The sequence below is a fragment of the Meles meles genome, chromosome 15, assembly GCF_922984935.1.
Source record: "Meles meles chromosome 15, mMelMel3.1 paternal haplotype, whole genome shotgun sequence".
NCBI lineage: Eukaryota > Metazoa > Chordata > Mammalia > Carnivora > Mustelidae > Meles > Meles meles.
In genome coordinates this window covers 39618804-39631619 of record NC_060080.1, presented here as the reverse complement: position 1 = coordinate 39631619, position 12816 = coordinate 39618804, and the positions used below count along the sequence as shown (strand labels likewise).

The following is a 12816-nucleotide window of genomic DNA, read 5'->3' as shown; positions in this document are numbered from 1 at the left end:
TGATTCCTTTCTAGTATGTTGTGTATATTTTTCCATATGAAAAAATACCCCCCCCCCTTTTTTTTATCCTGGGTGTTTCTTGTTACCAGCCAAATTTTGGAAACACTGGCTGGGGCTAGATTCAAAAGACCTAGACTGGTAAAGGAAGAGGTGGGGAAAGAGAGGTCGTTTAAATATGGGAGTGAAAGGTGAGTACAGTGACATACTTGGCACACATCTCACTGTTTGCAACACCAGATGTGTTGGACTGGCACGGAGTCTACTTTTAGGGTAGTCTTTGGAAGACAGGTGTTTGGAATTAGGTAGACAAGACTCTTGATCGCCTTGGTGAATACTTTTGCATAGAATAAGCCTATTTGCCAGTAACATCTGGTTCCTTGAAGGTCTTCTCTGCCTAGCAGACTATTTCTCAGAGTTAGGACATTGCTTGGTTAATTGAGAGAGTCTGCTGAGTAGAGTGAGCCAGCAGTGTCCTTTTTAGAATACCATCATACACTCAATTATATTATCTCCGTCTGCTGGCAGGGAGGAACTATTGCCATGACTGGTATAGAAGACCTTCAGGGAAAACTCTTCAGGTAAGAAGAAACCTTGACCCTTGTCAAGTCAGAGGCCAGTGCAGTGGTGTGCACGTGGAGATGGATTTTGGAATTGGAGCCCTGTCCCTGTTGAGCTAACCCTTAGAAATTTCTAGAGTGGTATGTTTTGTTTCTAAAAGGAAAAGCATCCTAAGTTATGCTGTTTGGAGCACATGGTGACTATACTGAGAAAATTTTTGTATTTTTCTGCTTTGAGTCAGCTAATGTATGTGCCAGGCACTGTGGTAAAGTGCAGCCCTATAAAGTATGCTTCATTATTCTCATTTTACAGTTGAGGAAACTGAATTCAGAGAGCTTAAATAATGTACTAGGAAGTGTCAGAGACCAGATGCCAACCAAGGTCTGCCACCAAAGCCCAGTGCTCTTAACCACTGTGCTGGTGTTACCACTCCTCTCCAAATCTTTTTCTTGGTATGGTGAGTCACCATTGTAAAAACAGTAGATTCCTACTTCCTTCCCTCTATTCTTCCATCCATCTTTGCAGTAAGTATTTATTGAATATGAAATATATGTTAGACATATTGGTGAGCATTACTGCCTGGTGTTGAGGGTGACTTATGGGACTGACATAGCTGTTTTGAAATAACTGTGTGCTTAACAGCATTCATTCATTCATTCATTCATTCATGTATTCCACCAGTCTTATTTGAGCATCTGCTGTATGCTTGCTTTACAAGGTTTAACAGTGGATGTAGAAGCAGGTTCTGCCCATAGGAGTGTGCGATTCATTGTGAGGCAACTGACAATAAAAAAGTAATTTAAATAAAGCATAAGTACAGTATCACTGTGCGATGACCGTTATAAACACAGTAACATGATTAAGAGAAAGGGGATGTCCTGTGGGGCACTGGTATGGAAAGAGTAATCAGATTCTGAGGAGGTGATAGTAGAGCAGATTTGAGAGTAAAGGGATAGAAAGAGCCACATGAAGATGATCTAGAGAGGGAATACCAAGTACAACCGTGCAGGCAAGAAAGAGTTTAGACCATCTGAAGACCAGAAAGGAAGCCACTGTAGTTGAAGCACTGTGAACAAGTAGACTGAGGTGAGTGGAGAGGGTTGGCAGAGACCAGACCACATAGAATTCTTGTAGGCAGCAGAGCTGTGATCTGTAGGCAGCAGAGCTGTGATCTGATTTATATATGTGTGTTTGCAGGGAACACAAACACACATACACAATACACACATACACACCACATATGTTTTAAAGACTTTATTTATTTATTTGACAGAGCACAAGCAGGGGGAGCAGCGGGAGAGGGAGAAGCAGGCTCCCCACTGATCAGGGAGCCCGAAGTGGGATTTGATCCCAGGACCTGATGATGATCTGAGCTGAAAGCAGACACTTAACCAGCAGAGCTAGTCAGGCATCCTGATTGATTTATATTTTATAAAGATTGCTCTGTGATAGAATAAATTTGAGTAGGAGGCTGAACACTTAGGTAAAAATGGAGGTCAGGCCACTTAGGAGACACATGGCAGTCTAGGGGGAAATTGGTGGTAGTGGTGGCATGGAAAGAAATTGGCTAGATTCCGTGAATATTTTAGAAATAGAGGCAGAACTTACTGATTCATTAGAATACAGGAAATGAGAAGAAGGGGTTTTTGACTATAGCAGCACAGTGGCTGTCATGCAGAGTAAAAATTTGTGCGATCTAAATTTCTTCAGTATGTTACTGTAGGTTTGCAATCAAAATTTCTTAAGATTACTCTCAGAAAAGTAATTTAAGAAAAGGTATGTGTTACTGCATCAATTCTAAACATAATTCAGAACAAGGAAGGGGTACAAAGGCTGATGCTTGGTGGAAGTGAGCCTTGAGTGAGCATTTTGAAATAATTTGGCAGTTCAGCTTTGGGAGGGTAATTGTTTTATAGGTGATACCAGAATTCTAAAACAGAGTCAAAAAAGGACTTGATTAGGACTAAACTTCTCTAATTTCCTCAGTTTAAGGATTAAGAAACTGAGTGCCAGAAAGCTAAAGTTGACCATCCCAAGGACATTCTTAGGATAGCCAAAGTCTCCCCCTGAAAAAAATACTTTGGGGGAACAGTAGGTTAATATGTAACCATAATTGAGTTGACTGAAATAATACATGAACTGATAGTTTTGTATTTTAAAATAGTTTGAAGCATGCCAAAACTTTGATAGTGATTAAGTAAATTCTTATTTTTCAAATGTTTCTATTTAACATACGTTAGGCACTCTTTTCAAGGCTGCCAGAGTTAAATGTCCGAGAAAGATTCATGAGTGACTACATGTAATTATACTCAGAATTGTGAAGTTTTAAAAACTTACCAAGTTTTAAGGTCAGGTTCTACCTCAAATTTTAGAAACGAATTCTTAGAAGATGAAGAAACTTTGAAGATTCTTCGGGTTGAGTTTGGTACTAAGGTAAATGTAAAGGTCATTGTGGAATGAAAGGGTTGCAGCTGGGAAGGGCACAGTTCTTAAAGAAGTGTGTACAAAGAGGTGGGCAAAGAGAGGGAATGATTTCTCCTGGTTTAGCTTGAGGCTGCCCATGTGGAGTTGAGTTTAATCTCTTCCTGCTTTTTCCCTGGTGGGAAAGTGTAAATTGGGAAGAAGTGGGATCCATTTTTTATATTTTTGTGAAGATACAACTACGTGAAAAGAGAAGGTGTCCCAACTCTGTCCCATAGGCTCGTCATGACTTGGTATTTTTTGCAGCTTGGAGTGGCCTTTGTGACTTGAAGAGTCATTTAAGAGCAAGAACCATGGTTCTCAACCTTTATTGCATTGTAAAGGCTTCTCTTGGTACCCAGTAGGCACCACTGCCTGCAGGAGTCCTAGATGGTCTTGTCTCTTGCCAGCCTGTACAGTAAGTGCGTGGTAGGCACACAAGTAATGCTGAACTGAATGCCTGTGAAGCTGCTACCATCTGAAGACTGTCAGCTAAAACTCCCTTTCTGCATTGTATTGTTAAAAGAGTTGCCACACGACTGCATTTTCCTGACATAATGAGTCAGAAGTCTGTAAAAGATGGTGATCTTTTGCAGGAAGACTCAAGTTTTGTGAAAAGCTGGCATGATTTATTGAACAGCCTTTGGATAGAAGTCCTTAATTTTGTGATTTATCACTTGTTCTACTGTCCTGTTCTTTTTATTTGGAAATGGTATTGTGCTTATTTAGTACTAAACCAAGCAAATAAATTTGAATATTGCTAGGACTTCATAACTCCCCAACCAGGAATTTTCCTTTTACTGTCTGTTGATTTGATATCTTCTAGGCCACTCCCAGTATGTGTCCTGTGCAGTCCGTCCCCCCAACAGTCTTTAAGGAGATACTGCTCGGGTGCACTGCAGCAACTCCACCCAGTAAGGACCCAAGGCAGCAGAGCACTCCCCAGGCTGCCAACTCACCACCTAACCTTGGAGCAAAAATTCCTCAAGGGTAAGTAGAGTTGTTTGTTAAAGGTGTTCAGTCGCAATAAGAGGAAAAATGATTTTATCCATGGTTCGTGATGTGTGAGCTTACCTCTGCCCTGGAGCCGGTATTACAGAGAGAGATGGTAGTGCACTACGCTTGGTGGAATGACTGGGCCTTCATCACATCTCAGGTTGTCTAGGGAGGTTTTTCATTAGAGTTTTTGAATTGGTCTCGTGCCTTCAGAGGTAAAAAGGGTGATAGGCATACAGAACAATGTAGAAAATGTTTTTAAAAAATGAAGGAGTTGTGAGGAAAGAGCAACTTCTTGATTTGATAAAGTGAGAAGAGTCCATTGGAATGCTGTAGACAGCTGGAGAATAATTATTGTCTGCTTTAAGGGAAAGGGAGCAGGTTGCTTGTATGTGGAAGACTGCGGTCAGTGGAGTGTGGAGAACAGGGAGATAGTAAGTGAGAGTGATAGTGTTCTTATCAGCTCAGACCTCAAATACAGGTGAAAAGACATGGCTGCAGAGAAAATAAGTCATGGAAATGAGGATGCAGTAGCCATAGGAGGAATAGGTTGCTAATTTATAGGTGAAGAAAAGGAGAGAGAAATGTAAAGTGTAACCAGAGATTTAAAGTGGCTACAAGATTACACAGACAAGAGTTTTAAGGGAATACTCTCTTTTAGAAGAGGCGGTGGCCTGTGTAGGTAGTTGATAAAAAGCTTAGGATGTAGGTCAGAGAGACAATGATATGGAAAGGTGGGTTTGGGGCACCTGGGTGGCTCAGTCGGTTAAGCATCTGCCTTTGGCTCAGGCCATGATCCCAGAATCTCAGGATAGAGCCCCACATCAGGCTCCCTGCCCAGTGGGGAGTCTGCTTCTCCCTCTGCCCTTCCCCTACTCATGCCTCCTCTCCCTCCCTCTCTCAAATAAATAACTAAAATCTTAAAAAAAAAAAAAGAAAAGAAAAGAAAAAGAAAAAAGTGAATTTGGAAGAGCACTGCAGTAAGGGGGCCAAGTGGCTGAGCACATTGGTTCACTGGGAGGAAAGTGGGCTATCGGGGGTGAGCTTGGAAGGTAGCTACAGAGCTGTCAGATGGAAAGAGGAACAGTCTTCATAGTAGAAAGAGGGAATAGTAAGAACAGTAATGCTGTATATCCAAGTCTAAAGTGAGTACTTAAAGAAATTCTTGGGGTACCGAGACTGGATCAGTTGGGGCATGTGACTCTTGATCTCAGTTCAAGCCGCAGTTGGGCATAGAGCTCAAAAAAATTGTTTTTTCTTCTCAAGGATGAAATCCTTTATTAGAGGCATGGGAAAAAAAGTTATTTGGGAAAAGGACTTTGTGTTTTGCTAGGGAAACAACTTGAGGATGAATTTTAGGGAAACAAAAGTTCTTCAGGGATATGTTAGGGTAGGTGATAGGAGGAATACCAGATCATCTGTGAACAAGCAAGTAATCAACTGGCTCTTCAGTTGCTTTGAGTCCTGATCACTGACCAAACAGGAACGGAATTACACAGTGTCAGGGCTGGTTGCATGTTGTTCGTAGGCTGGGTTTTGTGCTGCTGGTGGTTTTTTTCCATGTGATGCTCAGTTTGTTTGGTTTTGTTTGAGCTAAGGTTCGTTATGCTGTGATACATAGGACTAACTTGAAGTAGCGAAGGGTTTATGAGCACATATACATAGGATTTAGGGTTGTATTTTCCTAAGTGTTTAAGATGTTTTTGCAGAGCCATTGATTATTTTTAACTCCAGCTCACAGAAACCTATCCTATGTTCTCTTATAACATAAGGATTTTTTTTTCTCTTTCGTATCGGTTGCCTTAGGGTACCAAACAATTTTTTCGAAAGGTAGAGGAGAGGTAAAAGAGACCTAGATGCTAGTTTTTCATATTCTCTGTTTCAGATGTCATAAACAGATTTTACCAGAAGAACTTTCTTCCTCTCTCAATACAAAGCCTGAAATACTGAGAACAAAACCAGACATGGTCTGCAAAGTAGGATTACTGTCTTCAAAGTTCTCTCAGATTGGAACAGAAGACTTAAAACCTCTTAGTGAACCAAAAGATAGCTGTACCCAGCTGAAGACCAACACCGATAAGGAAAACAAATTGCAATCTGTTTCTCAGTCATCAACTGGCCTTCCTGTGGAGTGCTTACCTACAAAGCCTTCTATGGCAGGGCTGGAAATTGCCAGTACTCCTGAACTGCAGAAGCACCTAGAATATGCACCTTCCACATCTGATGGCCTTTCAGATAAGCCAGAAGAGAAAGCAGGTGTCAGTAGTAATAGCCGTAGTAGTTGTGTGGAAAAGAAGTTGATAGAACCTTCAGCTTTAGGATGCCAGTCACAGAATTTGAAGGAATCCTCAGTAAAAATAGATAATGAAAGCTGTTGTACAAGAAGCAACAATAAAATCCAGAATGGTGAGTGTTCTACTTGTCTTTATTAGTAGAAGGTAAGAGATGGTAGTGGGTACATAATATATTTTCTTAACCTCATGAGAAAATAATGTGAAAATGACTATAGAAAAGTTCAGACAGGGGCATGTGGATGGCTCAGTTGGTTAAGCAGCCAACTCTTGACTTCGGCACAGGTCATGATTTTGGGGTCCTGGGATTGAGTTCCGTTTTGGGCTCCTTGCTCACTGGGGAGTCTGCTTGAGGATTTTCTCTCTTTCTCCCTCTCCTCTTCCCTGCCCCTCCCCTGGCTTGTGCACACTTGCATGCATGCATGCTTGCTCTCTCTCTCATAACTAAATAAATCTTCAGAAAAAAAAAGGAAAAGAAAGTTCATACAATTCAAAGGAGAAAGTAACACCCCAAAATCTCTTCAGAAATGATTACTGTTAATATCTTGGTGTACCTGGTTCCACATATATTAGAAGTACAGACAGACTATTACACAAATAGGTTTAATGCCAACAATTTTACCTTGTGAATTAGTGTAGGTGTCTGTGAACATTTTAAAGGCTGCAAGGATTCTGTTATGTATGCATTTATCAGATGACTTAATTGGTTCCTGTTAGAGTGGTAAAGAGGTGGTTCCCAGTTTCTGGTTGTAAAAAAATAATTTTGAAGCAAAATCTAAAGTAATCTGATGATTATTTTTCAGTTTCTCACTGAGTTTTTGTGATAGAAGAGATGGAGGGGCGCCTGGGTGGCTCATTTGGTTAAACATCCAACTCTTGATTTTGGCTCAGGTCGTGATCTCAAGGCTGTGAGATCAAGTGACATTTTGGTTCTGCACTGGGCATGGAGCCTGCTCCCTCTGCCCTTCCCCACTCGTACTCCCTCCCTACCTCTTAAAAGAAAAGGAGAGAGAGAGATGGAAGAGATAATTGATACTTAATGCTCATGCAAGCAGTTCAGATCTGCATTTTTTTTTTTTTTTTTTTTTTTTTTTTTTTAAGAATTATACCACCATCTCTAGAAAAATGGCTTTTGGCTAAAGATTTTAAGGACAGACTCAAACACTGGGCAGAGTTTCTTCACTTAAGGGGATGCCCTACTGCACTCACAATTTAAGAACTGTGTACAAGCATACTTCATTTTATTGTGTTTTGTTTTATTGCACTTTGCAGGTACTGCTTGCTTGTTTTGTTTCAGATTGAAGGTTTGTGGTAACCCTGTGTTAACCTAGCCTCTCAGCACCATTTTCCCAACAATATTTGCTCACTTTTAATCCTTATGTCACATTTTGGTAATTCTTGTACTATTTCAAACCCTTTCATTATCATTATATATTGTGGTGATTTGTGACCAGTGATGTTTTATGTTACTATTGTAATTATTTGGGGGCACCATATACTACACCCATATAAGATGACCAACTTAGTTGATACATGTTACATTTGTTTTGACTGCTCCACCAATCAATTATTTCCTCATCTCTCTCCCTCTCCTCTGGCCTGGCTATTCCCTGAGACACAAAAATACTGCAGTTAGACCAAGTAATAACCCCACAGTGGCTTCTAAGGGTTCAAGTGAAAGGAAGAGTTGCACATCTCTCACTTTAAACCAAAAGCTAGCAATGATTAGGCTTAGTGAGGAAGGCATGTCAAAAGCCAGGGTAAAGCTAGGCCTGTCATTCCAGACAGTTGGCCAAGCTGTGAATCCAAAATAAAAATTCTGCAAGGAGATTAAGAGTACTAGTCCAATGAACACATGAATGATAAGAAAGTAGAACAGTCTTACTGCTGAAAGGAGAAATTTTAGCAATCTGGATGGAAGAGCAAACCATCTCCAATGTTCCCTTAAGCCAGAGCCTAGTCCAGAGCAAGGCTGTTACTTTCTTCAGTTCTCTGAAGGCTGAGAGGTGTGAGGAAGCTGCAGAAAAGTTTGAAGTTACCAGAGGTTGGTTCATGAGGCGTAAGGAAAGAAGCCATCTCCATAACATGAAAGTGCGAGGTGAAGCAGCAAGTGCTGATGGGGAAGCTGCAGCAAGTTAGCCCAAGAATCTAGTTCAGGCCACAAAGGTGGCTACACTACACGAGAGATTGGAAGAAGATGCCAGCTAGGACTTCCATAGCTAGGGAGGAGAAGTCAACACCTGGTTTGAAAGCTTCCGAGAGCAGGCTGGTGGCTTTAAGGTGAAGCAGTGCTCATTTACCGTTCTGAAAACCTTATGGCTTTTAGCTCATGCCAGATCCACTCTAGCTGTGCTCGGTAAGTGGAACAGTGAAGTCTGGATGACAGCATGCTTGTTTACAACATGGTTTGCTGAATATTTTAAGCCCACTATTGAGGCTTACTGCTCAGAAAAAGAAAATACCTTTCAAAATATTACTGCTCGCTAGCAATGCCCCTTTTCACCCAAGAGCTCTGATGGAGATACACAAGATTCTGTTTCCATGCCGGCTGACACAGCACCATTCTGCAGCCCCTGGATCAAGGAATAATTTTGAGTTACAAATCTTATTTAAGAAATACGTTTTGGGGGCCGCCTGGGTGGCTCAGTGGGTTAAGCCTCTGCCTTCGGCTCAAGAAATACGTTTTGGGGGTGCCTGGGTGGCTCAGTGGGTTAAAGCCTCGCCTTCGGCTCAGGTCATGATCTCGGGGTTCTGGGATTGAGCCCCGCATCGGGCTCTCTGCTCCGCGGGGAGCCTGCTTCCTCGAGGCTCTCTCTCTGCCTGCCTCTTTGCCGAGTTGTGATTTCTCTCTGTCAAATAAATAAAATAAAATAAAATAAAATAAAATAAAAATAAATACGTTTTGTAAGACTATAGCTACCATAGATAATGTCTTTTTGATGGATCCAGGCTGTTGTACACTTAATAGACTGCAGTACAGTGTAAATATAACTTTCATATGCACTGGGAAACCAAAAAATTCATTTGCTTTGCTTTACTGTGGTACTCGCTTTATTGAGATGGTCTAGAACTGCATCTGCTCTGACCCCAAGGTTTGCCTGTACTCTTTAGAGGAAATGCTACACTGTATTTCGCACTACTTCTGTTAAGTTTGAGGGTGCATTCCACTGATGGTAGTTAATACGAGTTCACCTATTAGAATTAGTAGAACTAAATGGCTTTGGTATGTCAAAAGGTTCAGAGCTAGTACAATTTAAAAATACCTTTGATAATTGTCATCTGTGTGGGAAAATTAGCATGGATTTTGGTAGCTTTTAGAAAACTTAATAAAAAACACTATGCACTTGGATAAGTAGGAAACAAATGTATCCACGTTTAGCTTTTACTTCAGGCCTCTGAAGCTAGAGTTTAGAAAATGGATAGATTTGACTCTTGGGCTTTGGATGCAGAATTGGAGGAGTAGGAAAACCTGTCTTGGCCTAGTAATACTTCTAGCCCAGCTTCTACATTCTTGGGCTTAAGTTGATAGGGCTGTTAATTTGCATAAAATTAATTGCATAAGATTATACTTTTCCTCTTGAATTACGTAACTCTCCAGAGAAAGTGAATATTGATAAGCATATTTCTGCTCTGTTTTATTACTCTTTTTGAGTCATCAGGCCTTACATTCAGATAGTTTTTGAGACTAATATTATGTAAAGAAACAGTAAAAATTTTACATCAATAAGCACATTATAGGTACATAAATGAGTTGCAGAGTCTTGCTTTGTCTTTATATGTTGTACGACTGTACACCATGTGAAGTTATTTTTAGAGAAATTAAAAACCTAATTAAATGTACTGGTGCATGCTATCTACTGGGATGTCTGGTTGAAGAGTGAGAGAGTGTGATCAGGATCTCTACGCTGTGTCCACTGGTACTGTTTATGGATTTGGAAAGACATGACTGGAAGCTATTTTGTCCCCTGTGTCCTTCTCAAGTTTGGGGCTAGAAAACAAAAGCAGTGTGAGTCGAAAAACAGCTGTCTTCTGTTCGGTAGATGTGTGACTCCTCAGAAGTTGACACGCCTTTTTTCCCTTGGTCTGCTTCCAGTTTGTGAGAATCATTGACTGGGTTAACTATTGCTGTCCTCGCTGAAGAGCTAGATTTTCATAGTACAACTTGCTTACTTACAGATATTTCCTCTTGTAAGTGAGGGCAGACCCGTAATCTTTTGGACTCTTTGCCGATGGTCTGTGAAACCTGGTCCAGCCTAGAGGGGATGTTTTTTCAGCATCTGCGTGATTAAAATGCCATCCTTGAACTGTTGGTCTCTTTATTTTCTGTCCTTTTTTGCTGTACCTTTTCTTTCACTATAACTGACTAAGAATGCTTAAGGGGTCATGGCAAGATAGCATCCATTTAGCATTTTAAAGTGTGCTCGGGCTCTACTTTAAAGAGAGGTAAAATGGGATGCCTGGGTGCCTCAGTCAACAGTTAAGTGTCTGCTTTAGGCTCAGGTCATGATCCCAGGATCTGGGGATTGATTCCTGCGTTGCATTGGGCTCCTTGTTCAGCAGGGAGCCTCTTTCTCCCTTTGCCTGCTGCTCCCCCTGCTTGTGTATGCGCACGCACTCTCTCTCTGACAAATAAAATCTTTTAAAAAAATAAAAGAGTTAAGATTAGAATACTGCTAAGGTCATTCTTAAAGATACTTATTTTATTTAAAGCCTTCTTTGCTTTGAGATCTTTCTCCACAACTACTGACCTCTCTCCCAGCTCTCTCTCGGCTGGTTCCCCAAAATTTGTTTCTTGGGTTTTGTTTTTGTTTTTTGTTTGTTTGCCAAAGAATCCACATCCCTGCTCCTTTGGAGGGAAGGTCTTTTCTGTTGGTTTCATATGAAATACTCCTCAAGGCTCTTGATTTATAAATAGATTTCATTTCTGTGTTGTTTGGGTTGTGCAGCTGACACAAAGATCACTCTTTCCTGTTAAATCTCTACTTTTTCTCCACTTTTTCTTTAGAAACTGTGTTAATGTTTCAAATTCTCTTCCCCATTACAAGTTAAAACTTGAAACAGGCCTTTACTTAAAATCATAATCCTGTCTTTAGTCACTGCCCTTCATCCTGAATGGAACATATGTGTGAAGGAAATTGAAGAAATATCAAGGGTCAAGTGATACTTCTTGGAAGCATTTAGAAGATAGCTCTCATTTTATAGACCCAGGGGCCTGTGTGGGAAAGCTGTTTGGTGTTACTATGTTTAGAATGGTTAGCTTTTGCCCAATCCTCTAGAAAATATACTTTGTATGTTTTGAAACACAGTCTTTGAAAAGTGACAGAATTGACTTGCACATAGATGTCTGTTGAGGTGAACCTATCTCTGTGCATTGTTAATATTGCAGTGAGTCTAAATATCTGATTTGGAGGAGTCTTCCTAAAATATTTTTCGATCTAGGATTGTGAATAGAAGTGTACACTGACTTGGAATTATGAGACTAGTTGGTGAATTTGGGGTTTTAAGTTGCCTTGCTAAATGGATTTACCAGATGAGAATTATTTTATTTTTTAAAAGATTTTATTTATTTTATTTAACAGACAGAGATCACAAGTAGGCAGAGAGGCAGGCCGAGAGAGAGGAAGAAGCAGGCTCCCTGCTGAGCAGAGAGCCTGATGCGGGGCTCGATCCCAGGACCCTGGGATCATGACCTGAGCCGAAGGCAGAGGCTTTAACCCACTGAGCCACCCAGGTGCCCCTGAGAATTATTTTACAAAGCGAGTAAAATTTTCCAATTATTCTGATGGTTTTATGTTAAGCCAGTTTTAGAAATTATAGTTGAATCAGTATTTAAGGAGTTCTCCCTTTGGGAAAGCTGGCCTTTGGAAAAGAATTCAGTCAAATGTTGGGGTGGCTTAAGAATTTGAGGTCTCATTTCTTTAATCTTCTGTTTTTCTAGCCCCCTCCCGGAAATCGGTTTTGACAGACCCTGCCAAACTCAAGAAGCTGCAGCAGAGTGGCGAGGCCTTTGTACAGGATGACTCCTGTGTGAACATCATTGCACAGCTGCCCAAGTGCCGAGAGTGTCGCTTGGACAGCCTCCGCAAGGATAAGGAGCAGCAGAAAGACTCACCAGTGTTTTGTCGCTTCTTTCACTTCAGGAGGTGAGGCCTTTGGGGAAAAGCTCAGATAATCTGGGCCCTATAGCATTTTTTTTTTCCTTCCTTTTCTATCAGCAGTAAATCTAGAACTACAGAGACTGAAGATTGCATGTTTACTCTCTGGCTTTGAGTGTCTAGATCTTATCCCATGTTATTTCCTTCTCAGTCTCCCTTTCAGTTTGTTTTTAAAGTAGAAAAGCCTAAATACACAACATTCTTTTCCTAAAACTAACAAACATTATAGAAAAATGCTGAAATTTCTTTAAAACTCACTACAAATAAACACTGTTAACTTTTCAGTGTGTTTTAGTGTTTCTATGGCCATAAAATATTTTCAGGCATACTTACTTGGGTATATAGTATATATTGTG

At 40.7% G+C, this 12816-nt stretch overlaps 1 protein-coding gene across 4 annotated transcripts in view; it reads left to right on the top strand.

Annotated features, from left to right (window-relative positions):
- KDM3A (lysine demethylase 3A) overlaps positions 1-12816 on the top strand; it is a 56077-nt gene that overhangs the window by 16367 nt on the left and 26894 nt on the right. For 3 of the 4 annotated variants that reach the window (XM_045979330.1, XM_045979331.1, XM_045979329.1), the window contains exons 9-13: positions 526-578; positions 2931-2991; positions 3845-4008; positions 5900-6420; positions 12244-12448. In XM_045979330.1, coding sequence (XP_045835286.1) covers positions 526-578; positions 2931-2991; positions 3845-4008; positions 5900-6420; positions 12244-12448 — 1004 coding nt within the window. The remainder of the gene's footprint in view (positions 1-525; positions 579-2930; positions 2992-3844; positions 4009-5899; positions 6421-12243; positions 12449-12816) is intronic. The other variant, XM_045979332.1, reaches the window with a different exon arrangement.